Source organism: Desmodus rotundus, chromosome 7 (genome assembly GCF_022682495.2).
Source record: "Desmodus rotundus isolate HL8 chromosome 7, HLdesRot8A.1, whole genome shotgun sequence".
In the NCBI taxonomy this organism is placed as follows: domain Eukaryota; kingdom Metazoa; phylum Chordata; class Mammalia; order Chiroptera; family Phyllostomidae; genus Desmodus; species Desmodus rotundus.
In genome coordinates this window covers 108,485,116-108,507,652 of record NC_071393.1, presented here as the reverse complement: position 1 = coordinate 108,507,652, position 22,537 = coordinate 108,485,116, and the positions used below count along the sequence as shown (strand labels likewise).

Genomic DNA, 22,537 nt, shown 5'->3' with positions numbered 1-22,537 from the left:
TTGAGGTGCAGTGTCACCCTGGTTTATCTCGACCTAGTCTGGGGATACAGGGCTTCACTCAAAGCTACACAGAGATGGCTTCCCCCAGAAGACTGATTCTGTGAGGGGCAGTAAGTTTCCCTTCTCAACATTGACAACCAACTCTGATTAACAACAGCATGCGACGTTTGAACAAACTTGCAAATATCATTTTTGCCTGTAATCATTGTACCTGAATAAGAGAAGAGACATCCTGAAAAAAAAAAAAGAGTTCCCAAATGATGCTATGATACTGTGATATAATATATATACTTGGTCTTCATCACCGGTTTCTGGCACAGCTTCTAAAACGCTTGACATTTCCTAAGTGTAGTGAGAGGAGCATCTTTTGTCATTTATTTTTCAACCAAAACCTGAGTTTACACAAATGAGATGACTCTTGGGGTGCCCCAATAACAATGTTATAGTTTAGGAGGGGGGATGGTTGCCAGAAGAACCAACCACTTGCAACCATGCTGAAATATCATTTCTTTCATCAGGCAGTTTCTCCTTTCCTTTTGATTCAAAACGGCCTTGTCCAGCCCAGGAGCACCCTGACTCACCCCTTCCCTCTCCTGTGCACTTCTTTAATCATTAAGCTTGAGGGGCACTGAGGCTCTGGTCAGCATCAAATAATCTCAGAAACAAAGTCTCAGCTCTGTTCACCCGCAGAGACAGAGTTTCAGTCAAACTGGAGGTAACATCTAGGCCACAGCTGTGTTTCAGCTCTAGATCCAGAAAAGCAGACTGACTCCACCAACCACATGCTTGCAAACCCAGACAGGGCAATGCTGTGGCTGATGTCAGGGCCAGATACACTGATCAACTACCCCCTGCCCTAGTGCTGACCAATCAGTAGAGACCACAACCCCAAACAGGGCCCTAACTCTCTCAGTCACCATGATTCAAGATTTCCCCCTATATAACCATCCCCTAGAAACTATCAGGGAGCCAGGTCTGAGAGCAATGCTCCCCTGTGATTTATACCATTTTCTTAACTAACCTTTACTTTCGCTGCTGCAAACTCCTGTTCACATTTGATCGGGCTTTGGTGTGTGCAGGGAACTGAACCCCTTTACTTTGGTAACAGTTGGGATGAAATTTCTGCTCCACTTCCCATCCACTAGGAAGGGGAGAGGAGCCACTCAGGTGGAGTTAATCTCCAATGAACAGTAACTCAACCAATTACGCCTATGTAACAGAACCTCCATACAAAGCCCTAACTGCCAAGGTTTGGAGAGCTCTGGAGTCAGCAAGCGTATGGAGGTGCTGGGAGAATGACACACCCAGGGAGGTCTTGGAGGCACCACACCCGTCTCCCTATACCTTGCCCTATGCATCTCTTCCCTTTGGCTGTTCTTGAGTTGTATCCTGTATAATAAATCAATAATAGTAAGCAAAGTGCTTTCCTGACTTCTGTTTGAGCCATTCTAACAAATTACTGAATCTGAGGAGTCATAAGAAGCCCTAACATAGATAGTGTCGGTCAGAAGTACCAGAGGCCTAGGGCTTGCCATTTGGTGTGTGAAGTGAGGGCAGTCTTATGGGACTGAGCCCTTAAGCTGTGGCGTCTGTGCTAACTCCTGGAAGTTAGTGTCAGAATTGAATTGAACTACAGGACACTTGGTTGGAGTACATGGAGTTGGAGAATAGGTTGGTGTGGTGTGTGTGTGTGTGTGTTACAGGTGGGGTGGCAGGGGGGGCCCACACATTTGCTGTCCAAAGCATTGTAAGTAAAAACAGTTCCACCCTATCAGAGGTAAGACATTACACCCTACTAATGTGAATTATCTACCATGCTATTCAAGAGTGGTCTAAGGCCCTTGTTCACCTAACACACATAAAATGTGGTTGAGAAAGGGCTGCTTGGTCCAGAATGGCCTACTTCCCAACCTGGTCTCCACCCTGCTCTCGGCTCTCCAGCCACACCGATCTTCTGTGGCTGTGCCCACACCATGCCACAGGGCCTTTGCAGGTGCTTTCCTCTCTTTTGGAATGCTCCACTCTCATCACTGAGTTACCTCTGTCCCGAGTACTCTGCATTCAAGACTGCAAGTCTACACCAGACACCTTCACAAGTTCATTTCTGACTTACCTCAAACTGTTCTGCTTTATCTAGGCCGTCTTGTAGTTCCATATTTTGGAAAGAAGTTGTGGTCTGTTGAAATAAATTCTTCAAAGCAATTATTTCTTTTGTGAAAGAATGTCTCTCTTGGATTTCATTCAGCATCAATTCCTTATTTTTTTGAGCTTTCTGAAAAAGCCTAAAATATAGCATCAAAATAAAATTGTTCCTCTAGCCTGCTCATCTGTGAAATAGTTTTATTTCAACAATTAACAAGATGTTCACATAGCTCACAAAAGATTTTTTTCTGAGAGAAAAGTACCAGTTTCAATGATTTATATACTGAATATATAAGCATATATCGAATTCTATCACTCAATCAAAAACCTCTCAAAAACTTTAATCTGAAAATACCCTCTTTCACACTTTATATAACACTTGCCGTCTCTCCTCTTTTTCGTGTAATCCTTGAGTTCAACTGAACACGACTTTGAGGTGTAAGTGGAGGCATGGGCAGGTTTTTGGGGAGAGACAACTGCACCAGCCTTTTTATCTCAGCCGACTTCATCTGCTGCGAATGTATGCACCACACTGACAGAGGAGCTGAAGTGTCTAAATCCTTCCCGAGAGCTATTAATTAGTTAAGTGTCTCTCGCTGTAATTTACTAGATACTTTGACTCAGTGACTCTGCTTCTCAGCATTCCTTTAATGAATTAATTACAGATGCAGACAGAGAATGTGGCATAAAAACATTCACTGCAGTGCTTTATAAAAGTAAAAAAAAAACCCATAATTTAAAGGTTGTGTATTAGGGGGCTTGTTGAATAAGTTATGGCATATCCACATGGTGAAAAATTATACAGCTATGTTTCAGAGAGCATTTATGGCACAGACAAGTAAACATGATATGCTGATAAATGATTCAGCAGAACATAAAACAATATAGTACTATGTTCGTAATTTGTTTAGAAGTATAAGTATAGTTTAAAAGGGTGAGAAAAAAGTGATTGGCAGCGTTGCTGCTGAGTGGTAAAATTAAAGGTGGGTTTTACGTTAATCTTTATAATGTCTCACAGTCTCCAAACTTCCAATAAATATGTATTACTAAATTAAAAAACAGCAAACAGAAAAACAAAATGAAGTGTATTCATCCTCAGTAATAGCAAGATGAAGAGCAGGTGCTTGTTTTAATTATCATTATCAATCCTTTCTATCCCTTTCAATTCCTGTGTTAATTCAACTCAGTTCTGTCATATCATTTGTCATTATCCTATATTTTATATTCTTGAAATTCAGTATTTTCTAAATTTTAAACCGGAAACTGTCAAACATCTTTCCATAATAGTTTTTTGTGAAATCTTACTTTCTGCAGCGTTCTTGCATAGACGTAATCTCTCGCCACGCTGGCACAGTCTGCCCAGCGCCTGCGCTGTCTGGAGCGCTCTGGATGCTTTTTACGCGCTGAAGGAGCAGGGTCAGTGATAGCTGCTGCTTCTCCACGTTCTCTTCATATTGGCTTAAACAGTCTGCTAGCTCAGAGAGTTCTGCCGTGGTGGCTGCCTCTTTTGTTTTGGAAATTTCAGGGAGTTCTTCCTGAAGATTATCTAAAATAATTGCTTCTCGTTCAACCTAATTCAGGAAACAAAAAAGAGACCTAAAATAAGTAAAATATACTCTTACCATTTCAGGACTGAAAAACATACCTTGGCAACCATAATGTTTTATAATGGTTTTCAAAGGGCTAAGAATGCCATAACCTACTTCAAAGTAATACTTGTCTTTTTACAGCTGGGAATATTACACCTCCACCAGCAGAATCCCATAGCTCCCATGTATTGATCATGTAGAAGTGTGATTAAAATGAAGTGTTGCGGCTACGAGCTGAAGGAAACACTGTTGAGTGTTTTCATAAATAACTTTTCCTTCAGATGGCAGCTGCATTAAGCATCGCTTCTCCGGAGATACCCACAGGGTAGTTAGAATGAGCTCCACCAAACTGCACCGACTCAGTGCGAGCCTGGGCAACTACTAGATACTTTTTCTACAGTTCTCTTTCCTTTCACATCTGATCACTTATGCTCAAAACAAAGTAAGTCCACTACGTCCTCATTACCCTGACACCTACAGCAAAGGGAAAACAGCTTGAATTACTGAACTAATAATCAGGTGTTTACTGGCAGCTAAGTGTGGAACCCAGAAATGCATTACCTAACCCATCACATATATGGAAATTGGAGTTTTATCAGCCCTGAACTCAGAATAAAGAGAGAAAAGCAGTGTCTCCTCAAACCCTCTGGCTCTCACTCGGCTGCACCAGCCTTTCATCACATCTGCCCTCGTGTTGCAAACTCCCCTCTAGGTGCCAGCTGAGTCAGGCATCTTGCAATCTGGACATTCCTGAGCATCACACTGGTCAACTACATTAACAGTATCATGCTAACCCAAATGATGGAGGAGGACCTGGATGCCAGGGGGTAGGAATGAAAACCTATGAAAATTTAGGAACCCAGCATCGATGAAGTTCCCAGGGGCCCAGGGGCCTAGGGCATGCCAGAATCCCTATGAGGTAGAGATCAAGTTGTTCAGAGGCACCACCCTGGATGAGTCTCTGGGATTCTGGAGGCAGTATATGCTACACTTGGAAACATGGCTCAGGTCATTTTATCAGGACACTGCCAGTGCTGAGGGGGATCTGGAGAAAAGGAGGCACTGCCTGAGGTGTCAGCTGGCCTGCCGCTTGGACCATTTAACCCAGCTGAGTCCCAGTCGCTAGAACACATGGGTGCAGGTGCAGACTGGTCCTTCTTCAAGAGACCCAGTTATGGTATTTGTGCTTTCCATCCCCTCAAACCTAAATTCAGCTGTATTAGAAGACGGGGCTCCCATGCAGGCAGCTGTATTTCCACCAGGGATTGAGATAAAGTTTCCACAGGGTTGTTTTGCAGCCCCCCTGCCAAAGAACCAGCATAGAAAGAGAGCAATTGCTCTATTGACAGACTTAACTGTACGCCTAGGGTTTCCAATATGCCTCTGGGTTGAAAGAACTATGTCTATAAACCAGGACTTAATGGAGCATCTCTTGGTGCTGCTGTGCCTGGTGATAACCATAAGTGGGCAACTGTGGCAACCAGGACCAATAAAAGTGAGGCAATTCAAGGCTCTGACCTCCAGTTTCAGTGCTCCTCATCAACCACTCCTGTTCCCTAGGATCACTTTCCAAAATAAACTGCCTGCCTGCAAGCCTCTACCGTAGGCTCTGCTGTCTGCTGTGAATTGGTAAGTGATTAAGGAGGGGAACGCAAGGGGGAAGACAATAATGACAATAATTTTACTCAAAACCCTGGCAATTCTCTAACTTGTGAATGAATAAACAAACGGCTGTACATGTGTGCAATAAAAAACTACCCAGGAATAAAAAGGGATGAACTACTGATACAAGCAGCAACATGAATGAATCTCACATGCAACACACTTAGTGAAAAGAGGCCAGACTCAAAAGACCACAAACTATCTGAGTTCATTTAGATGACATCCCAGAAATGTAAAACCAGATTAATGGTTGTCAGGGGCCAGAGGTGATGGAAGGAGATGCCATGAAGAGACACAAAGGAACTTTTTGGGGTGATAAAAATGTTCTAAATCTTGATTTTGTTGGTGGTCATATGACTGTATGCACTTGTCAAAATTCAACAAACGACACCAAAAAGGGTAAATACAGCCCCCAAATCAGGAAAATAGTTGCCATAAAGATTATGCATCAATTTTATACCTACAAGAGGCTCTGCAGCCCCTGGATGATTTTCCTTGGACACATAATTCTAAATAAAAAACGGTTATAAAACTTTCAGCTTCACAGTCAATTATAAAGTAGAGTCTAGACAGGGAGAAGAAACCGTAAGTAAGTACACTGAAGGAGACTGGAAACCCTGTAACAACAGAAACAGGAACTAATATAGAAAGGCTTGTGGACTTTTGGTACAAGGGGGAGAAGCCAGCTTTATATCTCCCATTATCTTTGAAGACATAGATTTATTCTAGCACATTATGATCACTAACGCATAAAATGATGATTCTGAATAACCAGAAATGAATAATTAAATCAAGCAAATTCTGTTTAAGAAAACAGAAAGGTAATACTTTGGGGTGTGGGGGGGAATTAAGCAAAATTTAAATTGATTTTTAATTTGTAAATGTAAACAGAGTTTGCTTTTAAAATCTACTTATGCAAAGCCTTTATTCATTTTGTCAGATATAAATTCATTTTCTCACATACGAATTCACCATATTAACATGACCTTGCATGTACAGGTCTTTAGATGATATGGTTTTTATTGAATGGATAAAAGCTATTTTAAAATCTTACATCAATCTGGTGTGTATAAATATCACTCAAGTTGATAGGTTAGCAGTTAAACCGCAGAGTGTCCGTTTGAAGCCACTTCTGGCACTCACTTGTGAATCTGAACAACTAAATCGCCCTTTCCTCATTTATAAAATGAGGACTATAAATATATCTACCTCATAGGATTTTTGAGAGGATAAATGATAATACATGTAAAGAGCTTACAGCTGCGCATGACGTATGTTCAATAAGTGCCCATTAAGTGTTAGTAGTTTTTGTTACTACATGAGGACAGATTTTGTTTTTGCTACTCTTTGAAAAACACATTCTGTTAGGCAGATACTGTCAAATGCTTTACGAATAATTACAAAGATCTAAATGAATGTGGTCTGAATAAACTATAATTGCAAATAGTTATATAGCAGTAGAGAAACAATGTCATAAGATAAAAAGAACAAAAGCTTACGATTAGCCTTAGACCTGGGTTTGAATAAGACCTGTCACTCAAGAAATATTTACTAAGTACCTGCTAAGCACAAAGCTCTGGTTGATTCTAAAGTCATAGATGTGAGAGAAAGAGATGTGGTCCCAGCCCACAAACTTATAACTCAATCACTGGCTGGGAGGTCTTGTGCCAACTTAAATTGCTTAGTGCCTCAGTTTCCCTATCAGTAAAATGGGAATAACTCCCAAGGGCAATGCAAGGATGCAGCCGCATCGTGTGTGAAATGCGGTCTTAGCAAGGTACACAGCCTACTGTAGAAACTCAATAAACGGTGCCGTTCTGAATGGGAAAGAACCAGAGGCTAGCAGTCCTGCTAAAAGTATACTGCACAATGCCTCTTAGAGTTTTAACATTCAAGAGACAATTTACTAATGAAACCCCACCAGCACCACCAAAATGATATTCATTTTCAAGAATAACAAGTTTCCAGCAAGAAAATATGGTAGTACTAAACATTTAAAAATCGAAACACGTGTCCTACCTCTAATGAAGTACTGATCAGTATATTTCTCTTTTAAGTAAATTCAGCAGGAATTTTGACATGAATAAGAAAGAAGAATTTTCATTTAATGTTCTGATTTGTACTTCATTTATACCTGGCCCTTTGGAAAGATTAAAGAATTAAAGAGAACCCTAAGATAATTCTATACTATTTTATTTTTAAAAAATTTTTAGATGTAAATATATTTAAAAATTAAAACACCTAAGAAATGCAACCTATGCATATGAAAAAGTAAAATATTTATATGCATAACAAGTAGTAGCAACATCATTCATAAGCAGCAGTTAGTGTTTATTTTCCCCATATTTTGCTTTAACACCATAGTGGTAGTTTATTCTTTTTAGGAAAATTGCATAAGTTATATGTAGTATATTATGAGTAAGTTACAGAAGACTGTGTAACTGGAAAATTAATTCCAAGTAACATTTCCTCTAAAAATGTTTATTAGTAAACAAACTAGTTTAAAGTAATGGACAATAAAATGTGCCTATAATTTATTAAGTCCAAGATACACAGTCAACTTGCATAAAATTACATATGTCATTTTAAAGACAGCCTATTTTTAAAATATCAGTAGCTCAGGCAATCGGGATTTCCACAAGAGACAAATTGCCATTAACGTCCTTTTCATGGAGAAAAGGTCCACCTTAAGAACATTACAACTATGTTATTAACAAACGCTACAGCATATTTTAAAAATCAAAATGGTGAAACATATGCATGAGGATATTCTTTTATGGGTACCAGTCCTAGAGCAACACTTCAAATAGAGATTTAAATCTAGTTAATCACATTTCCAAATGACTTGGGTTTTTATTTTCTAGAAACACATATCACATGCACAGTTTAAGGATTTAAATTTACATTATAAATGAGAACCTACCAAACTGATAATGTAAAGATATAAGAAAAAAAGTACTTGGATAGCCTACTATTTTATTAGAAATATATCTACCAACTCCACAAAATCAAATTTTACATGGAAGCAAGACACTAAAAATTTCTGACTTTGGAGAAGTGAAATAAAATAGAGTGAATGGTTACTCCTCATCTCTAACTGTAAAAATCCCTTCTGCCTATTTATTTGACCTGTGTCTATTCATGCAATTTAACGAACCCTCAAAATAATTTACATGTCTTTATACAGAATTCACATCTGCATCGGTAAACTGCCAGTCGTTTTATATTTTCAGTGCCTTCTCAAAATATGGGAAACAAAGTTTTCATTCTGTGAGTCAGGAAGATGTTTCCTAAGTACTTCTTTGGATGATGAAGATACAGAATCAGGGAAAGACACTTCAAATTCTATTAGAAGGTCACCATGGCCCTGGCTGGTGTGGCTCAGTGGATTGAGTACTGGTCTGCAAACCAAAGGGTCACCAGTTTGATTCCCAGCCAGGGCACATGCCTGGCTTGCAGGCCAAGTCTGCAGTAGGGGTGCGCAAGGGACGCAAAAGGGGCAACCACACATCGATGTTTCTCTCCCTCTCTTTCTCCTTCCATTCTCCTCTCTAAAAATAAATACATAAAATCTTTTTCTAAAAAAGAAGAAAGTCACCATATTGGTCAAGATTTTTTACAAATGGCAGCCCATATCCAACAATTCTTCTCATTCCAGGTTTCACAATATCATTTCTTGACATAGGTATGGTTCTTCATCCATTGTTGGCACATTAACTGAACAGTCACACATTGCCTCTTGTAAACTAATTTTAGCAGCTTAAATTATATTTGGTCCATCCCTTCTAAATTTTGGGTTATCTTGATATTTAATAATAAAAACCAATGTCTGCTAGAATACCAGTTAGTGTTTCATCTCCTTCCCTTGGAAAAGTAATTTTGGTGCCTTCTTTCCACCCTTTTTTAATTTCAATAGTGAGAATTTTGTCCTCAGATCTCTAACTCTTTCCATCAGGGTTTAACCTTTTTTGAGAAATCTTCATCCGTTTAGGACAACCACTGTATAATTCTTGAAGTGATACTCTAAGTTGATGAGTAACTGCAGGGTCTTGTTTGAGGTAGGATGGCCCCACAGAATTCCTGTCTCTTGGATATCCATTCATGCTGAATCCAAATGCACTGAAAGGATCTCCACCTATTTCTATTCCCTCAGAATTTCTACCACTACCCATCCATCTTCCAAAGAAAATTTCAAAGAGGTTGGAACCTCTGAAAAATGCTGCAAATGTGGCATGAGGATCTCCATGAAATGTGTACCAGAAGGTACCTCCTTGTCCATCAGTACCTCCTGGTCCTCCTTTCAACCCTCCACACATCCTAATCAGCCTACTAGATCCACAGGTTCCACAAATGTAAATTCAACAAACCTCCCCAGAAGAACAGCCACATAGCCTGAACACAACAACATGCAGAAAGGAAGCCTCTATACTATTTTAAATTTTCTTTTCTAAATATATGTGATGTGTAAGTCCTGAAACATAGTTAAATTAACATATGTGATTGATGTATATATCACAGAAGTTTTTTAGAGGCAGTTTTCAGAAAAAAAATCAGACATTTTTAGACCCATACTTTGCAACTCTAGTTAATTTCCTTACTCAACAATTGTAGTTAATTTCCAAAGTAGTTGGTTATTATGAATACTTCCTAATTCTAACCTTTAATGCCAGATAGAGAGTTATTTTTAAAAGGATTTAATTTATCTGCACAAAAAAGATTTTAAAGTTTGAATGAACAAGTAGTCACTTGTTTCTAAGCATTATCTGATACCAAAAAATATTCTAGTATTATAAAAAATTTTGTATCATTTCTTGGAGCTGATGTTTATAGGACCTGACCTCTATAAACATTTATGTGTAACACATATGTGATGCAAACAAATCATAGAGGTTGAAGACTCATTGTAAATAAAAACAATATAAAAGTAATAAAACAATTTAAATGACGCTTGTTAAGAAAACTGTACGGCGTGGCTGTTGGAAATGAACCACTTACTCCTTCGCTGACAAACTTCCACTCGTGCTTCAGTTCTTCACACCACATCTCCCACTCCTCAGCAGCTTCGAGCACACTCAGCCATTTCTCCCACAGAGCCACCGTGGTTCTGAGCAGACCTAGGCCATCATTATCTGTGACCGTGCAGCTCAGGGGTCTGAGGACCCGTCGTAGTTTCATTAACTCTTCTTTAGCTGATACAAGATTTGCCACCAAGGCCTTAAGCAAGAAAAAGGACAGGAGGAATATAAAGTCTATTAATTTTTCTCAAAGTTATAAACTTTAAAAAATCTTGAACAATAAATGATTTAAAGCACCCACAAATATTTCATGACCTATTTTTAGTGCCTTTGAAGGCCAATCTGAGACAAATGAGAATTACCTATCGTATTGCACGTGAATTTCAGACTGGGAACAAATAATGACCCATAAACCAATTTTTCTAAGCAAGAACATGTTTTCAAAGGTAAATATCCTAGAAGATCATTTTGTTATTATATTGTAAATCTCATATTATACTAGGTAGTTAATTGCACAATACTTGCTGTATCAATGGCCAAGGCTTTATTTCGATTTTTGTTTTTGTGTCTTGTTTTAGAGTGGATGTGTTACGCACCGATGATTCAGAATGTTCTCATCCAAATCCTAATAACATAATACCACAACTCTAACAGGCGAAAATAAGCAAAAACTAAAATTGCTTGGTAATATAGTATAAGAAGTAACCAGAATTTAACACTTAGGATAGCTGCATTAAATCCTATGTCATTGGTCCAGCAATGTCTAACAAAATAATGTGAACGATAAAGCTTTAGAGAAAGTGGTTAGGACAGCATGCTACAAGGCAGAGAAGGCTGTCCCACGAACCCAACTATTAATTCTCTCAGAACCATTGCTTCATTTTCCCCCTTCTGGTTGAAAGAATTTTATTGAGTGAATAAGTCAGGCTGAAGATTTCTGTGGGTCACAACAGCCACATTCCCTGCTGCCTTCACCAGCTGTCTGCTTTTTTTTTTTTTTTGCACCCAGTCTTATGGGAGATTCACAGATACCATTACCTTGCTCTGCTCCAAGCATTCTAACGCTTCTTTGTAAGACACTGGCAACGGGGACATGGACTGCCCGAGCACTGCTCCCATGTGGCTGAGGTCGCTGCCAATTTTCTCTTTAAGTTCTCTATAGCATTTGTAATTCTCAAGACATCTAGTGAGTGAGAAAAAGAGGCATATTAAACTTTATTTAGTGCAATAAATTCTCAACTTTCCAGGATAAACTTGACCATTAGATTTTTTTAAAAAATCAGAATATAATTATATTTTTGTTATTCACTGTATTTCAATAAATTTTCAATGACTACCTTCTCCTCACAGGGACCTGCATAAGGCTTTCAATAAAAACCCTAACAGGTAAGTAAGACTATTCTCAAAACACCTGACTTTGAAAAATGCATTCTTCAGTACTGCTAATGGGGTGTAAACAGGTACAATTTTTGCAGAGAACCATTTGGTCTTTAAAATGTTCGTATCTTTTGACCCATTAATTTGACTTTTGAAATTTATCTTAATGAATTAATCTGAATACAGCGTAAGGAATTTTACCTGAAAACTGATAAAATATTTGTATTGTAAAATCTTTTTACTTATTAGACTATTAATCAAAAGATACAGCTGGGTGAATTACAACAATCCATTTTATAAAATATTACATAGGAATTTTAATTACTTTTATGGAGCTCTTGTTACAGTAAGAAAAAGAGCTCAAATTATAAAGTAAAATAAAAGGCAGCATATTTTTTATACAGCGTAATGTTGTGACATATTGAAAAACAACTACGAATAAAATTATGTATACAAAATAAATACAGCCTAACTCCCCCACTGAAAGCAATTAAAAGTTCAGTATCAAGTATTTTTTAATTCTTAAAACACAAGAATAAACTAACAAGGAGTAAAGAAATATTTAGAGACCCCACACTCAGTGGACATGGAAATACGGAGATGTAGGCTAAGCTCTGGGGCCATTTCCACTTTGAGGGCATTTGCTGCATTTCAGTTTCATTGACCTTCTCCTGGAAAGCTGGTGACAGGGGATAAAGCCAGGCCCTCACACCATGATGGGTGTGTAAGAGGAGCCCCCTTTGTATGGAATACATCCCTTCAAATCAATGAGAAAAAGATGGACAACTCGATAAAAAATGGGTAAAGGCTTGAATGGGGTATTTTTCGAAGGGGAAATATAAATAACTGAAAAAAAAATTTTTAAAAGAGGCTCAAATTCATTAACAATAATAGAGATGCAAACTAAAACCACAATAAAATATTACTTCTGACTCATCAGATTGGCAAAAATTAAATCCCACAACATTAAATGTTGGCAAGGATATGGGACAATTGTAACACTAACATGCTACTGGTTTGACTAAACAAAATGAATAAAATTATTTGGAATTAAAAATTTAAGGTGTGTGACCCGGCAACCACAATTCTAGGTATGTACCTAAGGGAAGCTCTTGCATATAAAAATACTCCTGGTAGAAGTATCTGTGCCTGCACAAACTAGAAACAACCCAAATGTCTATCAATAGCCAAGTGACTGAATTTTACTACAGACAAGAACACGAATACCCGTATTTTGCTGTGTACAATGCACACACACATTTTTGTGCTCATTATACACAGGATTATTATACCCACGGCATATAATCATTACACCCATGCATAATGCGCATTCTGATTTTTCCCTCCAAAATTTGGGCAAAAAAGTGTACATTATACATGGCAAAATACAGTAAACTTCAGGATCACAATGATGCATTTGAAATAAACGAAGTTATAGAAGAATACACATACATGGAAACAGAATACAAACACATATTAAAAACATCTGAAAAGCAAGGAAATGATAAATATTTAGGATAAGGATTAGTTCTGTTCCTCTAAAAGGAGAGGGAAGGAGCATAAAAGAGAATTCAAAAGTCGCGGTGTTTATTTTTGAACCTTTGGGCACAAGGCTATTTATTTTATCATTATTCTTTATACCATATGCAGACTCACAGAAATTCTGTTGTATGTACTCAATATTAAATGAGAAAAAATACATTAAATACAATGAAATATTTGTTGTGGTTTTCTTTACAGAGTTTTTTTTAACTTTTCCATATTTTCCAAATTATTTCTGTGTACATGTTAGTTGTAAAGAAATCTGTATGATGTTCTTACTGCATTATTACCTTCAGAAAGAAATACCTACCTTTTTGTTTTAGCTTCCTTTACTTTGACTGCCTCGCTCAGGGCTGAGTTCTTAGAGACTAATTCCTGTAAAGTACGCTGACGTTGCAGTTTGGCTTCAGGGGTGGATATGGTCGCCAGTTTCTCGGTGAGGTCCTGGATGTCTGCTATGGTGGATTCCAGCTCCTCTTGTTTCCAGTGAGGCATCTCCAGTGATTCTTCTGGGTTTTCCAGGTCTACTCTATGGGATGCCACGATGGCTTCAAGGTCGTTGATGATCCCCACTGCCCTGGTCACCGCCTCACTGTAGTGTGTCATATTTTCATAAGCATCATTCAAAACATTCTGGGGGAAAGGAGATGAAATGCTGTGACAAAATTGTCAGACTTCTGGGATTTTTGTCATTCTTGAATTTGTGTGGTATATTCATACTGTACTTCTAGATCTTAGAAGAGTTAGCATCTCATACTTCTATTTTGCCTAGCATGTAAAACTGTTTACACAAAGAAAAATTGTTCCCAGATCTGCAAAGGAAATCTAATCTAAATTCAAAAGTAAATCTTATGAAGCATGCTAATGATATTATGTTTCTACTCTAGAACTCTTGTATTAGACATGAATTAAATAAAACAATGGAATACACTTAAGGTATAGAACCTTAATCAATACTTGGGGGAAAAAGATGAAAAGAAAATTAAAAACCTCAGGCCTCTAGTGTTGTTAAATTATTGGCTATGCTACTAACTTTAGTTTTCAGCACACCACTTACTGTCTTCTTATTGAAATAACAGTTGAAATAATTAACTTTAAAGGTCCCTTCCAGTCCAGCTCTAATCAACTGACTTTGGGGATTTATGTACATTGTTTCTGGAAACTGCATTAAAATCGAGTAGAGAAGGGTACAGAGAACAGATCTGTAGTTGTCAGAGGCAGGGGTGGGGGGCTGAAATGAATGAAGCAGGGGTCAAAAGCTACAAGCTCCCACTTATAAAATAAGTATGTCTTGGGATATAATGTATAACATGGCAACTACAGTTAATACTGTATTGCATATTTGAAAGTTGCTAAGAGAGTAGATCTTAAAAATCCAGTATCAAGTATTTTCAGATGAGGAGGATTTGGGGAGAAAGAGAAAAGAAGGTTTTGGAAGATGCAATCAATACTTTGCAGAAGAGGCTGGAAGCACTGGAACCATTAAACACAGGGGTAGAAAATGAGATCAGGAAGTATGAAATAAGGAACAAGTGAAAGAGACTATCTTATGGGTGAAGAATCTGTTAGGTGAATTCGTTCCTACAATTTCCCTTCTACCAGATGACATTACAAATTCTCATCACAACAGAAAGTATTTCATAAATTTGTGTAGTGACAGATGTTAACTAGACTTACTGTCATTTTGCAATGTGTACAAATACAGAATCACTGTGTTGTACACATGAAACTAATATATTAAAATATATTTCAATTATACATCAATAAAAAAATGAAATAGAAAAGTACTCAATTTGTTCAACATTTATTAAGTACCAATTTTAAGAGCACAGAAGCAGTCATAGACCATCCCTAAAATAATGGAGCAGGGCTGTGTTCCTGTAAAATTTGATTTACAAAATCAGGTGCAATGGCCTCAATTAGATGACCCCTGTTCTACAAACGGACAGACCTCAAGTTGAATCCTGGTTCTGTTACTGTTGCAAGGCCTTGAGAAAATTGTGGATGTTTCTGAACTTCAATTTCCTGATTTTAAAACGGGGCTAATAATAGCTCCCACTTCACAGAGTTGCTGTGATGGTTAAAGGTAAAATGTTTAGTTCATTGTAATTTCTAAGTAAATATTATTATTTTGTGTTCTTTTTCTCCCCATCATATTTCTCCCACTATGTCCTATTAGTTCTAGAACACAAACAAAAAACTTTGATCTGAGCAACAGAGGTTATTAGGGATATAGAAATAAAGGTGTCAAACTCGTCTTTTCCAAATCATAAGGCATTCTATTTAGCCGTGGAATGAGTCAGGATTATAAACTGGCTCTTAGCAATTTGTCTAAATGGCTAGTCTCCTGTGGAGGATTTTCCTATAAAATCTGTAACTTTTTGAGAAGTGTAGACATTAACCAGAGCAAAACATAAAATCATGAAATAAAAATAGACATGTTAACCACTTAATTAAAAAAAAAAAACTTACTGTCCTCAAATCAATGTTTGCATGAAGCTGAATGTTAAGATCTTCAAAGTCACGTAGTTTTGTCTCCACGTCGCTAGCTTCAGAAGAGTTTTCCTCTTTTTGCTTCTCAGTAACAGTTACAGCTCTAATGCTATACATTTCTGCCTGAACTTGTTCTTGAAACATTTCACAATTATCCATTTCCTGTTGAATATGTTCAATTTTCAAATTTATAAGTAAAGGCTGCTGTAACTGAGATTTTATCTGGTTCAAAACATGTAAGGAATTTTCCAGTTTGTCCTGAAAACTCTTTTCATCCATTTCTTTCTGTTGGGATTCTAGTATCATATCTTGGAGAACTTTCTGTAATTTATAATTTTCTTCTGCATACGGCTTTATTTGCTGTATTTCTTTCTCTTTGAAGGAGTTATCAAAAGCCGTATTCTCACTTAATTTCTTTACTATCTCATGATATAAGCACATGGCTTTCTCAATTCTCTGATTCAAAATTTGAGCAGTGAGCAGATGGCTGTCTGGTGAAGTATTAGTGGTTTTTAGGACTGCTTCAGCCCTTTTCTTAATTTTCAATTCCATTGCCCTCAATTTACTTAGTGATGCTTGATGTTTGCCACATTCAGCCATAAATGTGTCCAACTGATTAATTTTTTCTTCAAGCTCCTTTTCTTTTTCAAACACTTGGGACTGTAATATATCAAGTTGGGAACAATCCCAGTTGAGACCAATACAGTGTAGCACTTCTTTGAGTTTCAATACTTGTTGGATGCTAGATTGGATACCAGTGAGCCGGTCTTGAAGATGACAGAACTCCTCTTTAACGTCCTGATTTATTTCTTGACTTAGTAGCAGTTCACTGTGTAGTATGTTATCAAGCTCCTTCTGAAGCACAGATGTTTGCTCATGGAATTCTCTGGAAAAATTTATCTTGTGTTCTACGTCATTACATTTATTCTGAATGAATCTTTGTGTTCTGTTGGCTCTAGCCTTAAGATTTTTCAATTGATTATCCAAAAATAATCTTTCAAACACACTCAGATCCTTAGAGATATTTGTTAGCTCCTGAAGATGTGCTGAGATTACACTCTCAATTTCTTGCAGTTCCTTCTGAGAAGTCGTCAACTTGACACGCTGATGTTCTAGTTCAGCTTCTGTGGAGGTTGTTTCCACCTTGGGAATTATCAGTGTTTCATTTCCTTGTAGTGAAAGCTGAACCTTCCCTATTACTGCAGCAAATTTGCTTCTTTCTTCCAATTTAAATTCTAACAGCTGTGATCTTTGTGTTGATTTTAAAATGAGCATTTGGCATTGATCTTGTAAGTCCTGGAGGAGGTTATTTAATTCATCAATCTCATGAGCTGTCAGGTTAGGAATATTCTCTTGGACCTCTTCAAACAATGACTCTACAGCCTGCTGTTTATCCAGAATGCCATCATGTGTCACTTTGCATTTTCTGATCTGTGAAAGAATGTCATCTGGTAGAAGGGAAATTGTAGGAACGAGTTCACCTAACAGATTCTTCACCCATGAGACAGTCTCTTTTACCTTGTTCCTTATTTCACACTTCTTGATCTCATTTTCCACCTCTGTGTTTAATGGCTCCGATGCTTCCAACTGCTTCTGCAAAGTATTGATTGCATCTTCCAAAACCGTCTTTTCTCTTTCTCCCCAAATCCTCTTCATCTGAGGTTCAGCTCGCCCCTTTAAAATGGAAAATCTATGCTTGACAGCCTGGAGTTCAGTGGCCAAGGCAACCATGCTTTGGTTCCCTTCCTGTTCTTCCAGAGAGCTCAGCTTTAACTGGAGATGCTGCTGCTGCTGCTGCAGAGAAATGGCCAGGTTGTGGATCTCACTCATGAGAAATGTAAATTCCTCATGTTCCGCCATGTGCTGAGAATATTTCTTCTGAACCAATTGTTCTACTTGTTTCCATGCGTGTTCAAGTTGCTTGACCTGGCTTTCTAACAACTTCTTATCCATGTCAGTCAGACAGTTTGATAAACTTTCCCATTCAATTTTCATCTTGTTTAAAGAATCTTTCTCTTTTTCTATTAATGCCACCAATTTTTGAATTTTGGCCAGATAGGTTGCATTGTCCAGTGGTCCCCTAGGAAAAGAAAAGGAGCTTGTTAATATTTATTATATATCAACCCAAGGCTAGATATTATCAAAAGAAATTAATTCTTTTTTGAATTCACAGAAGAAAAGATTAGATTGTCTGTAAGAGCACTCTGTCCTTAAAATAAAATTCAGAATCTTGTTTACTATAGCTTTCAATTCATCTGTGATGATGTAGAGGGTTCACTTACAAAGTGAGTATTATAAAATTCACAACCACAGAAAAAGAATGAAGAGGGAAGGGAAAAACGTATGTAAAAGTATTGTAACCTGTAAAGTACCATCATTTTCAAAGCCAAAAGGAACACATCTCTTTTATTTTCTGTAAGATTTGTATTTATTTTTAGAGGGAAGGGAAGGAGGGAAGAAAGAGAGAGAGATATGAGCGAGAAACATCAATCGGCTGCCTCTCTTATGAAACCTGTAACCCAGGTGCATGCCCTGACCAGGGACTGAACTTTCACTTTGTGGGACAATGCCCAAATGAGAGCCACACCGGTCAGGGCAGGAGTGCATCTATTTTAAAAGAAACCAGTACAGTAAATATATATTAAATATCTTCCAAACAATTTAAACCAATTATGCTGATACTAAACAATTGTATACATAAATGTTTTTACCCCATAGTTTAGAATAAATTCTTGACAAAAAGAATACTAAATTCTACAGAACTTTTAAAATATTTTGCAGGTATTTATAGCATGAATTAGATATTTAACAAATTAGTTGGCAAAATTAATATAATTTCATTACAAAAATAATATAAAGAAGTTTTTTGTACAAAACCAATAGAGCTTTCTTCAATGGCTTCCATATGGAATTAATTTCCATGCTGTAGAAATATCCTTTATAGTAAACCTCATAAACCCCTGGGACTGTTTGAGGGCCTGTGCTTGAATAAAATGAATTCAAGTCCTAAATTCCTGCACTTACACTTTTAGACTTTCCGTTTCTGTCAACAAGGCTTTCAGCGAGGATTCAACTGCAGTGAGGTGTTTCTGAAAATCTTCAAGGAGACAATATTGGCTTTCTTTATTGTTCTTCAAAGAGGTAAGGGCCTGCAGCAGGCTGTCCAAGTGCTGCACTGAACTCCCTGCATTGTGGAGAGCCGAAGTACTTGTTTCTGTTTTGTTGAGATACTCAGTTTGTTCCAGCGGTTCCATGGCTGCTTTCTTTGCTTCCAATTGGGTATATAGTTCCTAAAAACAAGTCAAGGAAATCAGCAAATATACACTCACTCACTCGCTCATTCATTCATTCTGTTTCCCATCCTCTTTCCTTCCAATAATGTACTCTATCCCGGGATGTAAAGATTTCACTGGCACACAGAGGACGTTAAGTCCTGACGTTTAAAAGATTTTCTCACTTGAATTATATTAAAATCTAACCTGAAATTCATCATTGGTCTAGCATTTAATAGTGAGTAGATCACCTTGTGTTAAAAGGTTCTGCCATGTTGAAGATTTATTTTATTTTTATTACTTATATACATTATATCCTATTATATAAACTTAATTAAAATTGTAGGGGCCATAATTGCACTATTAGATTATTTTACCTAGCTATAAATACATAAACACAGCTGTGTAAACAGAGCTGTAAAAACAAAGAAACAGTACCCAATAATGTTGGTAATTAGAAAAATAAAAGGAATTTGTCAGAATCAAAAGATAGACATGACTAAGAAAAAAGGAATGACAAGCAAGAATGTCTAAATTTTGTTACTAAGTAAGTTTTTAGGAACTTTGTGAAACAGAAAGAACACTAGTGTTCATTAAACTCTCCCACTTTTTAAATGGAAAGATTTATACAACTTGCTGATTAGTACATAATTATATAGTTACCAAATTGATCATCTGGCAAAGGTTAAATAAGACTTTTCACTCGGTGCAGGCAAGTTTTTGGTAATTAAAATATATTGTATTGCACTGGATAAGTAACGTAATCATGTTGTCAGTGTTTTTCTTGTTTCCTTACCTCTATCTCTTTTAATTGTTCATTTCTTAACATAACATCTAATTCTAAAGGTTGATTTTGCAGCTCATTAACTTTCTGCTCATCTTCAGTGTTTTTCATGCTATCTTGAACATTGAGAGGAAGTTGTTTTGACAAAAGCATTTCCACAGCTGAATTCTGAAAACATAAAAGGATTAATTGCTGAGTAGCCTAACTTCCAAATAAGTAATTTTTATTTTTCTTGATGAAAGCAATGCACTTTCTTCTGTTTACTCAGATTTAAAACTTTTTAAAAGATGTATATTTGAGCACTACTAAAGATAATTTTTCCATATAATATTTAATGCTGGTATTGGTATCCCCCCAAAACTAAACTTTTATGACAAGACAGTATAGACTCTAGCAATGTTCAATCATATAAGAGGCATAATCTATATAGTCAAAGAGGGAAAACATGTATAGAAAAAGGAAAAGTTTTAAAGTTTAGACTTAGTATTCAAAATGATGCAGAGGGCAGGGCAAATAACAGGTATTCAATGTTACCTATTGGTAGTTTAAAATAATGTGAATAAACAGATGAAATACTAAGATTTCATGATAGGAAGAATGAATTAATAATGCCTTATATCAATTAGCTGTAAGAAATTAAATATGAGGAAGGCAGAATAGTTTATATAGGAAGTTATTTGACCTTTTCTGAAAGCTATTAAGAACCTGAAATTCTCAATAAGACAGAGGCAGCACCTGCATTCATTTACTCTTTCTTTCAACAGGTATTTGTTGAGTTCTTACACGTATGAGATACCATATGACAGTAATTTTGAAAGATTTCCATAATTTTGCTAAGTTATTTTTATTTTCAGGTTACTTTATAAGTGAATTATCATTAATTCTGCTACAGTAATTTCATATCAGCAAAATCTTTGAGGTATTCAGTCTATGAATAAACTGTGTCTACATCCTCAAACACTTGATTTGTTGTCTTAAAAACACTGCCTAGACCTCCCATCAGAATTGTGTTGGACCATCTCAGTGCAGCCTCTGGGTCACTTAACCTCTCTTTCCTACTCTCCATCTCTTTAAACTTTGCATTGGATTATGGGTAATTTCCTCTGTCACATATTCTAGCTTCAAGCTGTGTCAAGTTTACTGTTTAACCTGGCTATAGTAATGTGAATTTTAATGACTATTTTTTTATTTATGAAAATTTCATGTGGTTCTTTTTCAAATCTTCCCTTTTTTCTCAAAGTATTTTATTATTTCCTTATGATTCCAAACCCTTCTTTTACATCACTAACCTTTTAAAACATATTATTGCACAATGTCTTCCAGACTGCTGCATTATTTCACTTTCTTAATGTATTAATTCCTCTCATTTGTAATGATAAGGATTCTTCTCTATAGTTGAGTGTTCCCATTTGTGTTATGAATTGATTGATTTATACTAATGCATAGTTATCAGGGTTGTTTTTTTTTTTTAACTCCACTGTAGGAATTCCTTTGGCCTGACTGGCGAAAGTGACATCTTTGTATGGATTTGTGATTGCTTCTTCCAAGTACTCCAAGGACAAAGGGAGGGAAGGAGATAGATAGATAGATAGATGGATACATATATACATACATACATACATACATACATACATACAAACAAACATAGACAGACTGATTTTCATGCTCCACAATGCAAGTAATATAGATTTGGACTCTAAACCTTTTTGAGATATAAATTTAGTTTAGATTTCTTATGGGAGACCTTTTCTTCCTACTTGCAGTCAGAACAAGCTAATCTTAGTTCTTTCTCTGGTTACAGACTTTCCAGTCCACCTTGCTCCCAGGGAAAAAGGTTTTCAAGGTGTCCACTGGAGGATCCATCCCAACGCAATGCTCTCACCAGCCTTTATGTCCTCTAAGTCCTGAGCCACCTGATTCTTTCCTTTCCCAATGATCTTGGAATTTCTCTTTTAAAAAAACTGATTAGCACAAACTTAAGACAAAATATAACTTTTAAGCAGCATAAGTATCCATATTGATTCTCAGCATAAATGGAATTTTCAAAGTTAATAATAAATGTAAAGTGGAAAATTACCATTCTATCAAAGGCCTGGTTGAGTTATATTGCCAACTATGTTTACTTTAAAAAAAAAAAGTTAAATTTTTTCAACCACATATCTCTCCTTAGAGTTTGGTCTGTCTGGAAAGGAATAGGAGGTGAGAGAAAGAATATCATCAACTCTCCTTAAGGACAGGACCATGATATTTTCATCTTTATGTCCCTTAGTTTACAAAGGAAACATTTTACTTTAACATTAAAAAAAATTTTAATATATTTCATTGAATATGCTATTACAGTTGCCACATTTTTTTTCTCCCCTTTTGCCCTGCAACTCCTCCCACCAACCAGCATTCACTTCCCTTAGTTCATGTTCATGGGTAACACATATAAGTTCTTTGGCTTGTCCATTTCCCATACTATTCTTAACCTCCCCTGTCTATTTTGTACCTACCATTTATGCTTATTATTCCCTATACAATTTCCACCATGCTCCCCTCCGCCTCGCCACTGATAACCCTGCATCTGATCTCCATTTCTGTGATTCTGTTCCTGTTCTACTTGTTTGCTTAGTTTGTTTTTGGTTCAGTTGTTGATAGTTGTGATTTTGTTGTCATTTT

The 22,537-nt window shown here is 36.8% G+C and overlaps 1 protein-coding gene and 1 pseudogene across 4 annotated transcripts in view; both read right to left on the bottom strand.

The window, feature by feature from the left end:
• SYNE2 (spectrin repeat containing nuclear envelope protein 2) overlaps window positions 1–22,537 on the bottom strand; it is a 284,958-nt gene that overhangs the window by 117,885 nt on the left and 144,536 nt on the right. For all 4 annotated transcript variants that reach the window (XM_053928255.2, XM_053928253.2, XM_053928254.2 and 1 more), the window contains exons 46-53: window positions 19,889–20,044; window positions 18,845–19,110; window positions 15,800–17,900; window positions 13,638–13,960; window positions 11,447–11,591; window positions 10,389–10,607; window positions 3,448–3,713; window positions 2,114–2,282 (exon numbers count right to left, since the gene is read on the bottom strand). In XM_053928255.2, the coding sequence (XP_053784230.1) occupies window positions 2,114–2,282; window positions 3,448–3,713; window positions 10,389–10,607; window positions 11,447–11,591; window positions 13,638–13,960; window positions 15,800–17,900; window positions 18,845–19,110; window positions 19,889–20,044 (3,645 nt within the window). The remainder of the gene's footprint in view (window positions 1–2,113; window positions 2,283–3,447; window positions 3,714–10,388; window positions 10,608–11,446; window positions 11,592–13,637; window positions 13,961–15,799; window positions 17,901–18,844; window positions 19,111–19,888; window positions 20,045–22,537) is intronic.
• Window positions 8,623–9,879, bottom strand: LOC112311567 (dnaJ homolog subfamily B member 4 pseudogene; annotated as a pseudogene).